Source organism: Neofelis nebulosa, chromosome 14 (assembly GCF_028018385.1).
Source record: "Neofelis nebulosa isolate mNeoNeb1 chromosome 14, mNeoNeb1.pri, whole genome shotgun sequence".
Taxonomy (NCBI): domain Eukaryota; kingdom Metazoa; phylum Chordata; class Mammalia; order Carnivora; family Felidae; genus Neofelis; species Neofelis nebulosa.
In genome coordinates, this window is record NC_080795.1 from 80,580,802 (window position 1) to 80,597,106 (window position 16,305).

The 16,305-nt window shown below is 46.5% G+C and overlaps 1 protein-coding gene across 21 annotated transcripts in view; it reads right to left on the bottom strand.

Annotated features, from left to right (window-relative positions):
• PTK2 (protein tyrosine kinase 2) overlaps positions 1 to 16,305 on the bottom strand; it is a 259,431-nt gene that overhangs the window by 156,446 nt on the left and 86,680 nt on the right. For 20 of the 21 annotated variants that reach the window (XM_058699208.1, XM_058699197.1, XM_058699198.1 and 17 more), the window contains 2 exons: positions 12,177 to 12,403; positions 1,884 to 2,050 (listed from right to left, as the gene is read on the bottom strand). In XM_058699208.1, the coding sequence (XP_058555191.1) occupies positions 1,884 to 2,050; positions 12,177 to 12,371 (362 nt within the window). In that variant the 5' untranslated portion in view covers positions 12,372 to 12,403. Of the gene's footprint in view, positions 1 to 1,883; positions 2,051 to 12,176; positions 12,404 to 16,305 lie in introns of those variants that run through there. The other variant, XM_058699216.1, reaches the window with a different exon arrangement.

Below are 16,305 nucleotides of genomic sequence, written 5' to 3' on the forward strand. Positions count from 1 at the left end.
TGTGCATCTCCCCGTGCTATCTTTTGGGCAGATTTTCTCAGATCCGTGTTTCTGTTGACCAATTTTTCACCTACATCTACCTTGCTATTTTAACCATCCAGTGGTTTCCAGAACTCGAGTTTGTTTCTTTTTCAAATCTACTTGGTTCTCCGTAATAGACTCCCATTCCTTACTGACGCCCTAGGTCCTGCCTCCTCTGACGTGAGCACCGACAGGCGGCAGGAAGCCTGGCTCTCCCGACACACCCACAGGCATCACCTGTGCCTCCAACCCATCTCCTTGTCTCCTCTCCTCCCCCCGCCGTCCACGCACCTTCACCGATCTTAGTGGCCTCGCTACCACTCAGAGTTAAGGTTACAGTTAAGGCTAGGTTCACTTTAAAAGCCTGCACTGGGAAGTCAGCTAAATTCAACTCAAAGCTGTATCCGGAGCTCTCTCTGCAGGTGGAACTTAAATCGAGTCTGTTACCTATCTCCCCTGTCTTTACCTCCTAAGGTCTGTGGAGAGCTATGAGAAATAAACATTTTACGAACTGCAAATGTACAGACTATAAAGAGCACACGGTGGGCCCGGTGCCAGGCTGCGGCAGCCACTCCCATCAGCATCAGGCTCAGCACTCACTGTGTTCGGTGAAGTTCTACCTCGCCCAGTCTTTGAGGGTTCAGGCTCCACGGAACAGAGTAGTGCCCACTCAACTTTACTTGAAATTAGGCCAAGTAAACCGGCTTAAAAGAACAGAAACAGAGCTTGTCAATTCAGATGCTTGCATTCGACACAACATTTGACCGAGCACTAGGGACATCATGATGATGAAGTACACCTCCGACGTGTTGGTACAGGAAGGCGACGGAATTATGTTCAATAAAAATACCTGCAGGGATACCTAACTTTTAGGTATTCATAGCTTTTACACACTTATTGGACTGACTGGCTGAATAATGGAGGTCAGATCTTTGCTAGCCATCGATGTAACCCCATCAAACTGCATTATCGTGGGGTATCTTGTTAGCTCGGTCGGTTCTGGCTATTTGAAAAACATGAAAACACAAGGATATTTCTTTGGTAAACTGTAGCTAGGATTAGATTTTTTCGACTAGAGATTATTAACCTAAACATATTTGTTTTTCGTTTAAAACGTCTCCTCCAAACAACTCAGGTTGTCGGACTGAAAGTGACCGGCCCTGAAGTTCCCCCCTTCCCCCACCCCCCGATCCATAACCGCCTTTACTCCTTTACAGCAGCATCCACAAAATGAAGGCGCCTGTGGAAGGAGCCCATCTTTGCAAGTTATACTTCTCTCAAATAAAGTGTATTACATGTACAAGTTCCTACTAACAAGCTGCTTTGCGTAACAGTGGAAAAAATTACTAGGAGAGAACACAGAGAACTCTTTAATTCACTTTGAATCACGTCCGTTTCGCTCAGGTCCGTCCGAGTCACGAACATCAAACGTGCACCCACTCTTTTTGGGGGAGCTTGTGGGTTACCGGGCCCCGTTGGAGCAAGCCGTGCCGCCCACCAGGGAGGTGATCAGGTGCACACGAAGTCCTGCTGTACGAGAGGATGCGGACAGGACGGAAAGGAAAAGAACAGGGGGCGGAGATCTCAGAGCTGAGGCTGACCCAAAACAGTCCCTGACGGGATAAGCGTGACCGGCCCCAGGCCGTCCCCACAGAGCCCAAAGTCCATAGTGCCACAAAGACAGACTGAACAGAGATCTAGGAGAGGTCGCTGGTTAATTATTACCAGCCAGTTTTATTTCGACAGGAGTCGTGATTACAAGCAGTATGAAAATTAAGCAAAGACATTCACCCTCTCGTGTGTGATTTAATATGCAAAACAAATCAAGCGTGAGTCACACCAAAGTAGGGACGCGATCTTACTTCCACTCCTCTGGTGGGTGTGCAAGTTCATACTTCTCCCTCACATTGGAGACACCCATATCCAAATGGAGCCAGTGAACCTCCTCTGACCGCAGGTGACTGAGGCGAAATCCATAGCAGGCCACGTGCTTTACTTTGTGACTGTCCACTATCTTCTGAATGATGCCCTAAAACATACCCCCCACAAAAACGACTGTTATAAACAAAAAAAAAACTGTAGGCTAAAAATTAATGCAATGTTCATTTGTTTTAGTTAGTTATCAGAAATCTTTGGTAAAAGAGTATCAAGTTAAATAAGTCATTTAATTTTTCTTAGGAATCTTGTTTCTCAAATAGTATTTTTATGAACAAGGAAAGTTTTGAAAAAACACAAAAAGAGACTCTTCCGTTTTCTTCAGTGATAAACAAGGCATGGAAACTTAAAATACATTTCTGCAGCTCTAGCTCTGCCCCCCCGCCCCCAAACCTGACAATGTGTCCCAGCCACCCTCTGGGTGTGACTGCTGATAACTAGGCCCGAGGACGGGTTCCACTTTCTGAGCCCAGGACGGCATACTGCTCTAGACCTGATGCAACCTAATGTCATTTCTTAAGAAACACATTTAAGGACATATGACGAAGGCCACATTTCTGACAATACCGATGATATCTGTGAAGTTATTCAAAATTGGGCCTACCCAATCTGCTACCAACCTCTCAAAGAGCCCCTGAAACCTAACACTCCATGACTTCAGACAGGAAGGCTGCCCAAAGATGAAGCTTATCCTAAACTAGGGAAAGGGAGGGGGCAGCCCGAGTCTTGCCCTGTACCCGCACAGTGTGGAAGTCCACGGGTACACGTTTGAACACGGACGGCACGCGTGGGAACGTAACAGAGGCCATGTGCTGCCCCCACACGAGGGTGTGCTAATCACAGCCCATTGCAATCCTCTCAGTGCTCCAGGCCACTCACAGTTAATGTCGAATGATGCCGACATTAACGTGAAAATCACTGGTCGAGAAAATCAGCATGGTTTTTAAAGACTAGCAATTAACGGAAGGTATCACACTACTTACAACATGAGACACATCTTCAAAGTTCCTACACACGCTAAGCGTTTCTATATTAAAGCACGATGCTGCTGACAATACAAATAAGGATGTTCCTATCCCTACTCACGAGAAGACAATTAACACACACTATATGCAAAACCCATCAAGGACGCAGTGCGTCCACACTAAAGGCAACAGGTGGCACCTGTCCGTGGCCAGGCTCCCGGGAGAAGGTTGTGTATCAGGCACGGGAGAATGGTAGGGAGGAGGAAACGTGTCATCGGGGAGAAAGCATGGACAGAGGCCTGGGCTGGAGGTCGCTCCATAAAGAAGACACGCTCTCTGGGGACAGGAAGACCGGGTGCAGCCTAAAGAACCCTGGGCAAAACTGCAAGGGGCATAAATGTCCTTCTTGGCTTTCGGATTCAAGGCCTGGGGTTTGTGATGGGGCCACCGTGAAGGACGCTGCCGCCTGTGCTGCCAGGGGCGCCCAGCCAAGGGGGGCAGCAGGAGCCAAAAATCCAGCCGGCCCTCTAGTCGGCACATCTTGCGCTCAGGGGTGGGACATCGGCTTCCAGTAGTTCTCTCAGAGGCAACTTCTTCAGCTTCCCCTTGCCGACACACAAGTCCCTGCCGCACAGGACGGGAGCTGGCGCCTCTTTCAAATTCCCACAAAGGCGCTCTGTGCCCCGGTCCCGACTCTGCCCATTTGCTACCAAGGGCACAGCGACACCAGCTGCCCTCTCTAAGGCTCAGGTTTAGCACGTCCTCTCGTTAGTCCACGGCAGCTCGCTGCTACCAGATTCCAGAGCCACTGCTCTCCTGTCAGGGCCCTGGTGCAGGTCCCTCTCTGTTCCCAACCATCTGTCTCGGCAGGTCTATCCTTCCCCTCCAGACACACGCCGGTTCCTACCGCTGTTTGTGCCATCAACCCCGGGGAGAGATCCCGCCCTCCCTGGGTGCCTTCCCTGATGAGCCCCAGCAAAGGTTACCCTGGCGACCTATCAGGGAACAGGGCACCCAGGCACCCACCTGCAGAGAGGCCAGCGTGGACACACCTAGTCCAGAACTGTGGAGCCCAGGGCACAAGCCGGCTCCCAATCTGGAGCTTCACGGGACAGACGCAATTTCAGCCCATTCACTCGATCACACTACCTGAAGACACCCAGGATGACTTCCGGTTTGCTTCTGTGTAACGAGGAGCTCCCATCCCGTAGGGAGCTCCCACCCTAAACAAGTTGTAGCCTTCACTTTCCACTAAGAAAATTAAAAGCAATAAACACACAGACACTTCTATTTCATGTTTTGCTTTTTTATTATGCTCCCATATTGTATTCCATCCTATTTCTCTAGAACTCCTGTAAATCTCATCGCGGACTCAGTCTGAATGGCAGCCAAGGTTAGGAATATAAAAGGACTTACACATTTGATGCTCAGTACCTACACTCAGTAACTTAGATAATTTTGAGAACCAAACATCTGGTTCTGGATAACTGAAAAACAACTTTTAGAACTAAGCATTTAGTAAGGAATGCACAGTCAGAAAAACCTACCCTGCTACCATATGGAAATGTATGCATATATTATTTCTGGAAAACGTGTATTTAGAAAAGTGACTGTCTCAAGGGAGATAACAGGACAAGGATTTATAATATACCCCTAACGGTAGCTGAATTAAATTTAAATTCCTCATCCTGACTTTGATGTCCCACGACAATCCTATCCACACTTCACTACTTTGAAAAGGCCGTTGGCTCATCGGTATCCTATCCCAGAACTTGGAAATACGTAATGTTCCTGATTAATTCTCACATTAGATATTCACAGGAAAAGAATTCTTCTTAAGGATGAAAATAAAAGAAGCCAGTGTCTGTATTGTGCTTCTATCTTATCAGGAACACACAGCACACAGCAGACAGAGCCATCCTACTCCTGGTGGGTAGTTCTTGTCGGTTCCCCAGCTCTGGGGGGCCAGGGGGACTGGACATGCAAACAATACTGCTGTGAACGTGCTTGAAGCTGGCATCACACACGTGCAGAAACAACGCCCAGAAACAGACGCCCTGGGTCAAAAGCTACGAAACGTGTGACATCTGGTAAGTACGGCCAAACCGTCAACCAGTGAAACTATATCAATTGGCACATGACATTAGAGACTGTCCTTCACCTCATGCCGATGCTGGATGAAATCAATCTTGAACGTTTATCAGTGTGATGGACCACAAGAGGTGGGGGACATTTCACTGTTGTCCTTGATTACACACTAGTGAGATGAGTCTGTGGTTTCGTTTCTAAAAGTTCTTTTTACGATTTTGCCGGGTTCAACTTGGTCACCTACCTATCTTTTGGACAGTGTTCTGGAAAGAAGCAATGACCTTTCCACTGGTCGAAAGAAGTCCTGCAGACCTTTCCTTCGTGTTCATTCGCTCATGAATGTTCGTTCCCTCCCTGGGTCAGTGAGCATGTGTGCACCTAGTCCGCGTGGCAGCAGCACTACAACGATGGATACGACAGAACCCTTGCCTCCAAAGCCGTAGTCTAGGAGGGAGGTGCTGGACACACGCGTGAGAGTGGCCTGTCCAGTGTGCGGGGAACTGTCTACGTGTCTAGCTGTCTCCCCACTGTCACTTGCAAGGCCTCTATCACGAGAGGAGAGATCTAAAGCCACACACACTGTTCTTAACAGCGCACTTCTCTCCACTTCCTGCCAGGAGTCACCAAGTGCAATCATCACTGCTGATTTGTTTGTTACAATGCAGTTATTTTTCTGTGTCTCTCTTTCAGACGCTCTTTACCTCAAGGAAACCAACTGTTCGCTGTGCTCTGTCCTCTGATCCCACCCGCACGGGAGGAGCCTCACTGTCATTCAGTTACCGCAAACAAGGTGCGGAGATCCGAATCCTGCTCTCCAACAGCACTGCCTTCCTCCTGTCGGTTCAGCGCTCACCCAGAAGTCGGCCCCAAAGTCCCCGAGACAAGGCACACCTGTGCCCATCTGTTCCCTACTACTGCCATAACAACAACCACAAACTTCCGAGCTTAAGATAGCACAAATGCTAGCTTCTCAGTCCTGTAAAATCCTAAGTCCGAAATGGGAATCCCTGGGCTAAAATCAAGGTGTCAGCAGGGATGCACTGCTTTCTGGAAGCTCCAGGCTGGCCTCGTCCAGCTGCTAGAGGCCCCTCTGTGCATGTTCAAAGCCAGCAGGGTTGCGTCCAACCCTTCTACTGCAGCCCCCTCCCTCTGACCACAGCCAAAAAAGGTCTGCAGCTCATAATCTCCCCATCTCAAGGTCCTTAGTGTGGGTCACATCTTCCAAGTCCATTCTGCCATGGAAGGTCCCATGTGCCCAGGTTCTGGGGATTAGGACATGGATACCTTTCGGGGCTATTATTCTGCCCACCACAATCACCATCTCTAAGGTTCCGCGACAGAGAATTCTTTCCCGTGCTCTTGCCGTCTCATACTCTTCTTTACGTTGCTTCTGACTCTGTTTCTTTCTTATGGTTTTTCTTTCTAGTTTCTTCCTAGATGATACTATTCCATTAAAGAAATGTTCACGTTTTAAACACATATTCACCTGATCCTCTATCAGAGAAAGTTGACATTTGAGACACACATGAAGCATCAGTGACGACACTTGACAATAAACACTGGAGACCACAGGACTACTGCACACAGAGCCCTTCTCCGGCAACCATCCATGGCTGAGCTCAGGGAAGACGGCCTCCAGGGAGCCTTCCCCACAGCCGCTGGCGTTCTGAGCATAGCGCAGTGGCTCACAGAGCTCGTAACTGCTGCCAACTCACAGGATCCCAAACTGTCCCTGTGCTTTCCACTCCAATCAGAAAGCTGATTTTAAACTGATCAGAATGGGGGCGACTGGGTGGCTCAGTCGGTCGAGCATCCAACTTCGGCTCAGGTCACGATCTCACGGTTCGTGGGTTCAAGCCCCGCATCGGGCTCTGTGCTGACGGCTCGGAGCCTGGAGCCTGCTTCGGATTCTGGGTCTCCCTCTCTCTCTGCCCCTCCCCCACTCGGGCTCGGTCTCTCTCTTTCTCTCTCTCAAAAATAAATAAACGTTAAAAAAAATTGATCAGAATATTTCTACCATTGTTCTTCCCACTACCAGTGTGGTTACAATAATTAGTCCTACTCCAACCAAGGATATTCCGCATTTAGCCAAGTACAGGGCTGAGTTTATTGCGTTTGTTTACTCTTGCAGATTCGGGTAACTGAGTGGCTCAGGACGAGTACTGGGACCTCAGAGTGTGCTAGGTAGCTAGAAAAGTGCACTGAGCCCTTTAGTCAACTTTAAGACACCCTGCACCTAACAACAATATTGTCCAACACCTCAGCCGCTACTTAATCTGTACTTGCCTAGATTTGGTGTCTGGGTACAAAATGCATTGTTGCAGGCCCTGTGATTTAAAGAAAATAGTAATAAGGTAGGAATGAAGGTTTGCTAGAGGTATCAGTAAGGCCAGGTATGGTTTTGGATGGGTGTAATCTCTCAGTTTCTTTCATGGTTATTGGTCCACTACTTTCTACTGCTGCCACCAGTTTTCCTAACTTTATTTCTGTCAGAAGTACTCCATTTCACCTAGGATTCCATGTAGTCATTCAAAAAGGAATCCATCAAGTACATGCTGTGTGCCCTCTAGGCCCTGCTGAAGACACAGGTGATGAGACCACGGAGCAGTAAGACCCCGGGCTTACAGTCTAGGGGAAGAAAACAGAGAATAAGAGAGCAAACAAATCAAGAAACAAGACAATCTCAGTAAGGAGAAAGCATGTGAAGAAAACAACAAAACAGGGTGACGGGCAATGGAAAAGGTGGAGGAGAGGGAGCATTCTTGAGCTGGGAGACAGAGTGAGGACAGTCACTGGAAGTAAGGTAAGAATGGGTAACAAGGAGCCAGATCCCGTAGGCCCTTGTATGGCCTACACTGAAGGAATCTGGCCTTCCTCTGAGAGAAATGGGGAGCTGCTGGAGGTTTTGAGCAAATTACTGATGAGAAGACAGGCCTGTTAGAGAAACAGTCCGGGAAGCAGAAAGTCAAAGGGAATGAGCTGGAGGACAGAAGGCCATGGGGCAGAACAGGGAGAGGGAAGAGTTAGAGGCTTTTAAAGGACCTGAACGTTCACCCTAAATGAGACAGGAAGCCCAGGGAAGGTTCCGTGCAGGACCGACGTGCTCTGGCTTTCATTTCAATGGGATCACCTGGCTGCTGGCTCATGAACAGACTGAGGGGGCCCCAGGGGACGGCGGGGTGTCAGGAGGCCAGGTGGCGACGCACATGGAAACAGTGGTGGCTCTAAGACGACGTGCAGTAGACGCCATAGGAACTGGGCGGATCCCGGGTGTATTTGGGAAAACGTGTGGACAGAAGTAGCTAACATTCTGGACGTCAGGTGTAAGCAAAGGAGGAATAACAGATGATTCCGAGGGACCCAAGTCACTGAAGGAAGGGGAGCCCCTAGACGGACTCATGGATGGTTCTCTTGGCGTCAGAAGCATGAAGATGGAGGACAGGGGCACACGCAGCCGGGTGGCACTCGGGTCCTAAGGTCAGAGGGAGAGCAGTCAGAACGGGGCATGGGGGTGGGAAAGGCAGAGCTGGTTAAACCCTGGTCAAGGCCTGAAGAGACCATGAAAACGCAGGGGAGGAGCAAGGGGGCGGCGTGCCGGCTGCCGCCCACGTCCCTACAGCACTTTTTCCTGGGCCCACGGGTCTTCATGCCCCGTTACGCCTCCTGACTGTCTCCTCAAAGACAGCCTGTGGTATCAATGCTCCCTTCATTCCACGTCTTCACGATCGGTGCTTCGTCCGGAAAACTTCCGAGGTACGAATCCCCTCCCTGCGCCCTCAGAAGACGCCGTTCCAGTGCCGTCCTGCATCCAGCATTGCTGATGAAAAGTCTGCTGGTAAGTGTCATTCTTTTCTCCAAGTAGGGGACTCCTCTGGTAGGATATGGAATTTCCCACACACCCTTACCATCCTGACATACCACTACAATGTTTCTAGATGACCAATCTTATTCAATACAGGCCAGCATGGATTAACCTTGACTCTTCTGGGCTGACCCCACACTGAGCTCCAGAGTCGCCTGGAACACGCTCTTGGCACAGAGCCCAAACTACGGCCAAGGTAAGCGACGTCTGCACCCGTGGGCTGCTGGTTATGCAGGGGCGGGATGCATCAGCCCGCCAGCACCGCTTAGTGACCATGACCGGGCCGTGACTGGCACCTGACTTTGGTGGTGCCTGAGGCTGATGATGCAGACAGAGCGCGCCCACACGCCCGCCTCACAGACTCCCCACAAGGAGGCTCTGGCCTCCTCACACTCAGGTGCTGCCACAGGGGCTGGGGACGGCCTGGTTGTGTCTCAGGCCCCGAGGCCTGCCCGCGAGGCCTGCAAGCGCCTCCAAGAAGGAGCCTCTACTGTTGCTGCTCCGTACTCTGCCTATAACTTGATGGGCTCCTACGGGTCCTGTCAACAACCAAACATGTAAACTCATTAAAGTGTAATTAGCACATACACGTAAAAGGAGCAAAATGTATTAACTGCAGCATGAGAAATAATGACTTATGATAAGAATCCAGGATTTTCCTGGTAAAAATAAATCTTTCAACTCCTCCAAAGGTGGTGTTCTTCTGAGTCAAGCAGTCTGTCTGATAATCACTTCCTACAGAGCACAGCCGTCTAGCAGAAATACAATGCAAGCTCCCTAAGTTATTTTTCAATGCTTAAAAAAAAGGTAAAAGAGATGGGTTGTTGCAATTTTACTATTTGTATTTTATTGAACCTACTGGGTCAAGAACATCATCCTTTCAACAGGCAGTCATAACAGATTACTGATGAGATACTTTACATTCTTTTTTCATACTAAATCTTTGAAATCTTGCGGTTTCTACTTCCAGAACACCAGCTCAGACTAGCCCCATTCAAGTGTTCGGTTGCTGCAGACGTCTAGTGTATCAGGCAGTGCAGCAACAGAGGGTCTGAAGCTAATTATTCGGTTGCTTCGGACCACAGTGAGCTGTCTTTTCAGAAAATGGATGGTCTGGCTTGCTCTTTGCCACCATCATTAAACGGTCTCTTGGCTTCTGCCAAGTGCCTACACTTCCACTCCTAACTCTCGCCCCCACCGCATTTCTGTTGTCGGTCATCAGGCTTCAAATGCTGCCACGTTCCTTCCACTGCACTCCTGCCTAGCAATATATGCCGGTCCCTTTATAACGGTCCTCCGTCTGGTGCGTCTCGGGGAGAAAGATGCCACAGGCACGTTCCGCAGTACTATGCTCTTCGCTTGTGCAGATCCACCAATCAACTAATAACTCTGCATTTTCAAACGTTACAGCCTTAAATAAAAGTGGGTTATGAATAATAGCCACCTTCCATCACAGGAAAAGCTGCAGCGAACCAATGCCAGTTGAGATTTCTTCGCCTCAAGTTGAAAATCATTAACTAATGAGAGTTACTAAATTTCAAAACATTTATCACCTACTAAGAAATAAAGCAACCTGGTTTTCAGCCACATGGATTTGCCTGCACTGATCTTCATAAAAGTTCAACAAATATGTTCTCATAACTTAGGTATGTGACTCTGGTTTAAATTTTTCTTCACAATATAAACGTTTTGACGTCTGGTAAATTTGTAACATTGGCTAAAGGCTTGACATGTGCCCAGTGATCACTGGTTCTCTCCTTGATCTTAATCCTCTTGTGTGCAGTACATTCGATACTAAAATACCTCTGTCATGGAGCCCTTCCAAGGTACATTTTCAGATATAACCCATCTTGAACATTTGCTAAATGTCTGCTCAAATTCACATCTCTGAAAGGCTCCCCTCCTGTACAAATGCTGTGAAGTTTACTAATCAGGCTGATGGAATGCTTTAAGAAACGTCCTCATTCACCGTAACTGAAATTCACAAAGACTAGAACGCCTACTAAGAGCCTTCTCATAAAAGTTACATTTGTATGCTTTCTCTCCAGTATGAATAGTGCTATTAAGATAGAACACTGGCTGCCAGACTTCCTACCAAGTGACTGTGTAGCTTAAATGTAATGTTTTACAAGCTTAAATGTAAAACAAAACTATAGCAAAACTAGAAAAAGCCATCAAGCTTCATAAGAAGTTTGTTAACAAGAGACTATTTTATTTCAATTATCGCACATGAATAGATGTTAATACATATTTAAATACTGAACGAATTCTCCTCCTCTGAATAATTAGCCCATTTGAATAGTCAGTATTGCAATGTTACAGAGGTAACAGAAAATTACATAGAATTCAAATGTAGTACTATACCCTTAAATCTAAATTCTACCAATTCCTTTAACTTGCTTAAAAATAGTTCATGCATATAAGTTAAAGAGTAGAAAATTAATTGGCTTCATTATTACGAAAAGACAGGGGAGAAAAAAGATCTATCTGTTCATCCTGGCCCTGGACACCGTCCCCCTTAACGACGGACAGGGAGTAAGTTGAGGGGAAGGAAGGAGGAGAAGGGTTCTGTAACACTCGGCCCAAGCGAGCACTTCCTGAAAATCTGAAAATCGACGTCCTGGACTCAGTGTTCTGCAATCACGGCGCTACCCTCTCGGTCCTCCCTGTCGGCACCCTTTGCCTCCGAAGGCGCCTCTCCCTGTTCTCGCCCATGGTGCTCTGCTCACTGACGCCCACGCTACCTCCTACGCTCAGCTACACACAGGCTTCCTCGCCCTAGGGGCCCTGGGAAGTGCACCCCACACGGGACAGCAACCGAGGCCGTGGGTGTCTCCCCAGTAGGATGTAAGCTGTACAAGCAGAGGCCCTTTCGATCCCAGAGCTGTGACAAGGGTCCGGTCTGTAGAACCTATCAGTTTTCAAAGAGTCTATCCTATTTTGAGTCATGCAGATACCTTCAAGATTCACCTTCTAGGAAATAATTTATTTCCTAAGTATTAGAGTTTATTTTCATTGCTTTGTTCTCTTATATCCTGACGAGTTAAGAAAAAAAAAATAGAGAAAAATGCCACGTCAATGGCATTATATGAATAATATATGGTTCAGTTATTACGTTCCCACGAAATTTTACAATTAAAACTCTGGTCACATATTAACTGCATAAATATTATAAAGAAAAAGGTAAAATCTCTGTAATGTGAGAAAAAAAATTTTTATCTTTTTTTTTGGTATGTGCTGTTAACGTCTGTGCCTATCTAACCTGCCATTTACACGGAGGATGTGTTCTAGGAAGACGCACTTACCCTGACATCAGTAGCATCTCCGTGCCTGATAATACTGGCCCAAGTGGCTGGCTCACTGCTGTTCTCAAAATAATGAAAGACCTTCAACACTCGCTCCATTGCCCCGGGGGAACGTTCCACTCCGGTACCCAGATGGGTCTTGGTACTCGAATTCGGGGTGTGATTCAAGTTTGGGTCAAGGTAAGCAGCTGCCATTATTTTGCTTGGTGCTATGTATCTGTCATAATCTGCAAGAGAAAAAGAATCATCAGCGTACAATTCTTGAGACCTATTAAAATGTGGTTAAAATCAATGAAAACGTGATATGCTGATCCTTACATTAACAACACCGTTCTCCGTTCTTCCCCTGTGGTGTGTTATATGCCCGAGGTGAGCGTCAGGAGAACGGAGGGAGGCCTGGTCTACCAAAATAATCATTGTATTCACCCACACCCAGGGCACTACCTAATTCACAGTGGCAGAATAAATATCTGTTAAATTTGTATTAACAGATTAAAAGGCCAGGGGTCCTAGTTCAGCTCTGTCAAAAATTCACTGTGTTATCTATAAACAGGTTATGTTTCTACCTATAACGGTTAAGTTACCCTGCTTACAGATAACACGTTTGTAAATGTATCATCTTTTTAAAATCACAGCCTTTAAATCTGTGGGAAAATCTCGTAAGAAAGCCAAATATGTTAATTTTACTGCCTACTTTTGAAACCTTTTACTTGAGATACAAGTTCTTTCTTCATACGATAAAAATTCAACAAGAAGTCACTACATGTACTAGGCACTGGTGATGAAAGCCCCTCGGTCAAAGCCAGGTTGTCCCGTGTTAGCCAGTCCCTCAGCAGGAGAGTCAGACAGGTCACAACTGAGAACGAAACTAAACCAGAAAGTAAACAAATAAATGTCTGCTGGTGTGACAGGAGGACTTCCATTTGAATGTGAGGGAATAGCTTGGCCAAGACTAACACTCCCACTGAGAAAACTCAGATAAGTCACATTAAAAACCAGCCCAAACAATAGCTGGGAGTCTGAGACACTGTGAGGCAACCAGGACAGCAGGGGACACAGATGGAGACATGAAGAGATGACTTATCAAAGGGCATACGCCAATTCTGGGCCTTCAAGAGCGTGAAGATCAACAAAGAGCCACGGATGGGAGAAACCAGCCGGGCTTTTGACAGTGAGAGACCCAGTTATGAGCACGGGGCCCCCAGGACTCTGGTGAGCAGGACAGAGTGGAGAACTGAGTCACACACTTTGCTAGTTGTCCCCTAAGACAGTCACCAGTCCCGAAACTAAGCCCAGAGAGAGCCGGCAGCAGCTGAGCGAAGCTGAAGGTCGGCAGCAGGGGCCAGGAGTCTACCCGGTTATCCCCTCCCAACCTCGGTCCGGTACAGAGGACATGACCAGCGTGACCAGTAACGTCAGTCTAACCAGCAGGAAGCACTACGCCCCAGCACAGCTCACCTCTGCACGGGGAGTACCCACTAAATACGCACGTGAGGCACGCGCTAAAACTGACCCCATGCCAGGTGAAAGAGTAAGGTTCAAGAAATACCAAAGGACTAAATTATTCAGAGTATATTCCGTGGCTAGCATTAAGCTCGACAACAACAAAATAACTATAAAATCCCCGACTGACTGGAAATGAAGCAATGTATTTCAAGTAACCCATTAGCCAAAGAGGAATCAAAGTATTTTGAATTCGAGGCTACAATTAAAAGAAAGATCAACACTACGTGTAGACAGAGCTGTGCTTAGATTAAAATCTATGCTTTTTCTTTTTCTTTTTAAGAGTTTTATTTTTCAGTAATCTCTACACCCAATATGGGGCTTGAACTCACAACCCTGAGATCAAGAGTCACATGCTCTACCAATTGAGCCACTCAGGCACCCCTAAAACCTATACTTTTAAATGCATACATCAGAAATGAAGACTGGAAATTAAGTACCTAAATCCATATCTCACAATACAATTTAGAAGTCAAACAAAATCAAGGTTGTTTTGAAAATAAATAAATAAATAACGCAACTGACAGCATCCAACAAGCCTGATCAAGGGAAGGAGAGAAGGAGAAAACTAACAATACTGATGATGAAGCACAACAGAAGGAGGAGGTCGAGAGTAAGAGGTAATAACACAGTACGAGATATTAGGAAGAGAGTACCGTGAACGACTTCATGCCATGGAATACGAGAGTCGAGACGCACGCACAGCTCTTTGCAAAGTGCAGCTCAAGCCGTAGAAAGTGCTGCGGTACAAACCCCAAAACAGAAATACAAAGTCTAAATAGACCTATTCCGTTAAAAATGGTCAACCTGTGATTAAAATTCTTCCCACAAAGGAATATTTGAATTCTTCCAACAAGTTAAGGAAGAAGAATATTAATCTTACATAACTTCTTCCACTGAACAAATGGGGAACATATCCCAAGCTACTTTATGAGACCAGCAAAACAGTGATAGAAAACCAGACAAGGACAATAAGGGAAAGGGCACAACTCAGTCTCACTTATAAACACAGGTGCAAAAATCTTAACAAAATATTAGCAAATTTAAGCATTCCATATTTAAACATAGCATATTATGACCAAAAGGGATTCATTAAAGGGATACAAAGGTGGTTTAATATTCATTGTTAACAACAGCAAAAGCTGGAAGCGGACAGACAATCTGTGGTGCAGCCAGACAATGGAGTGTTATTCAGGGCTAAAGAGAAGTGAGCTACCAAACCATGAAAAGACTTGGAGGGACCTTAAATGCATATTACCAGTGACAGAAGCCGATCATACTGTACGATTCCAACTACATGCCAACCACAGAGACAGTAAAATGGTCAGTGGATGCAGAGCCGGAGGGGGGACAGGGATGAACAGGCAGAACGCAGACAATTTTCAGGGCAGGGAGAAGAGTATGACTGTATACTGACCGATACCTGTCATGACACACCTGTCCAAACTCACATCATTATGCCACCAAGAGGAAACCCTAAGGTAAATTATGGACTCTGGGTGATCCTGATGCGTCCGTGTAGGCTTGTCCACTGTAACACATGTACCACTCTGGGGGTGGGGGGGGGGATGGTGGTAACGTGGGAAGCTATGCACGTACCAGGGCAAGGGGCACACGGGAACTCTCCGTACCTTCCCCTCGATTCTGTCGCAGACCTAAAACTGCTCTTAAAAAACGGTCTTAATTTTTTAAAAAGGCAATCAATTAATTCATCATATTTCAGAAATGAGACGAACCATAGTTGTCTTAACATATGCAGAAAAAAACATCTGGAAAGTTTACTCAAGATAAAAACCACTCATAATAAAAACTCTTAGCAAAGTAAGAAAAGAAAGAAACTTCCTTGATCTGATGGAGAGTATCTGCATTAAAAAATGAAATACTGGCGGGAAAGAGCCCCCTGCCGGGCCTCCACAAATAGAGTAAGGCCACGGCCGCCCACCACACCGCTTCTGACTGACATCATTCTGGAAGTCCTATTAGCCAGGTTCCATGGGCAAAAAGGGAAGTTAAACACCGGGTGAGAAGCAAGGAATAAAAGTATCACTATTCACAGACTGCATGATTATGTATGAAAAAAATCTGTAAGAACATACAGAGAAACTACTGGAATTAATGAATGAATATAGCAAGGTTGCTGGACGATCCAACAAAATCAACTACACTTCGGATTGCTAGAGCAATGTCTTTTGCTCCCCAAACTAGACAGTAAGGATGACTAAACACAGTGCCAACTGATTCCTGGGAAGAAACACTACATCTCCAGAGTGCTCAGAAGAGCTGACATTCTAGCGATGAAAATCACTACTCCTAATACTCAGTGTGTCAAGGGAGAAGAAGCCACACCAAAAACACTACACAAATATACTCCTATGGCCCCAAATCAATAGGAAAATCCTTCGTAAGTCCTTAAGGAGTCGGCCAGAACATTTTTAAAAAGAGAAACCATTGCTCTATGACCTGAGCAAAGCACTTCACAACACTGTGATTTTGTTTTACAGTTTAGTTCTTTCATCTGTTTGTCAAAAATCCTATTTGTGCTATAAAGTCTCAAATTGGCAATACTTCCACCATCGAGCCTTCCATGACTCTTCTAGACAGTTCTGTATCAGATTGTGTGAACCAC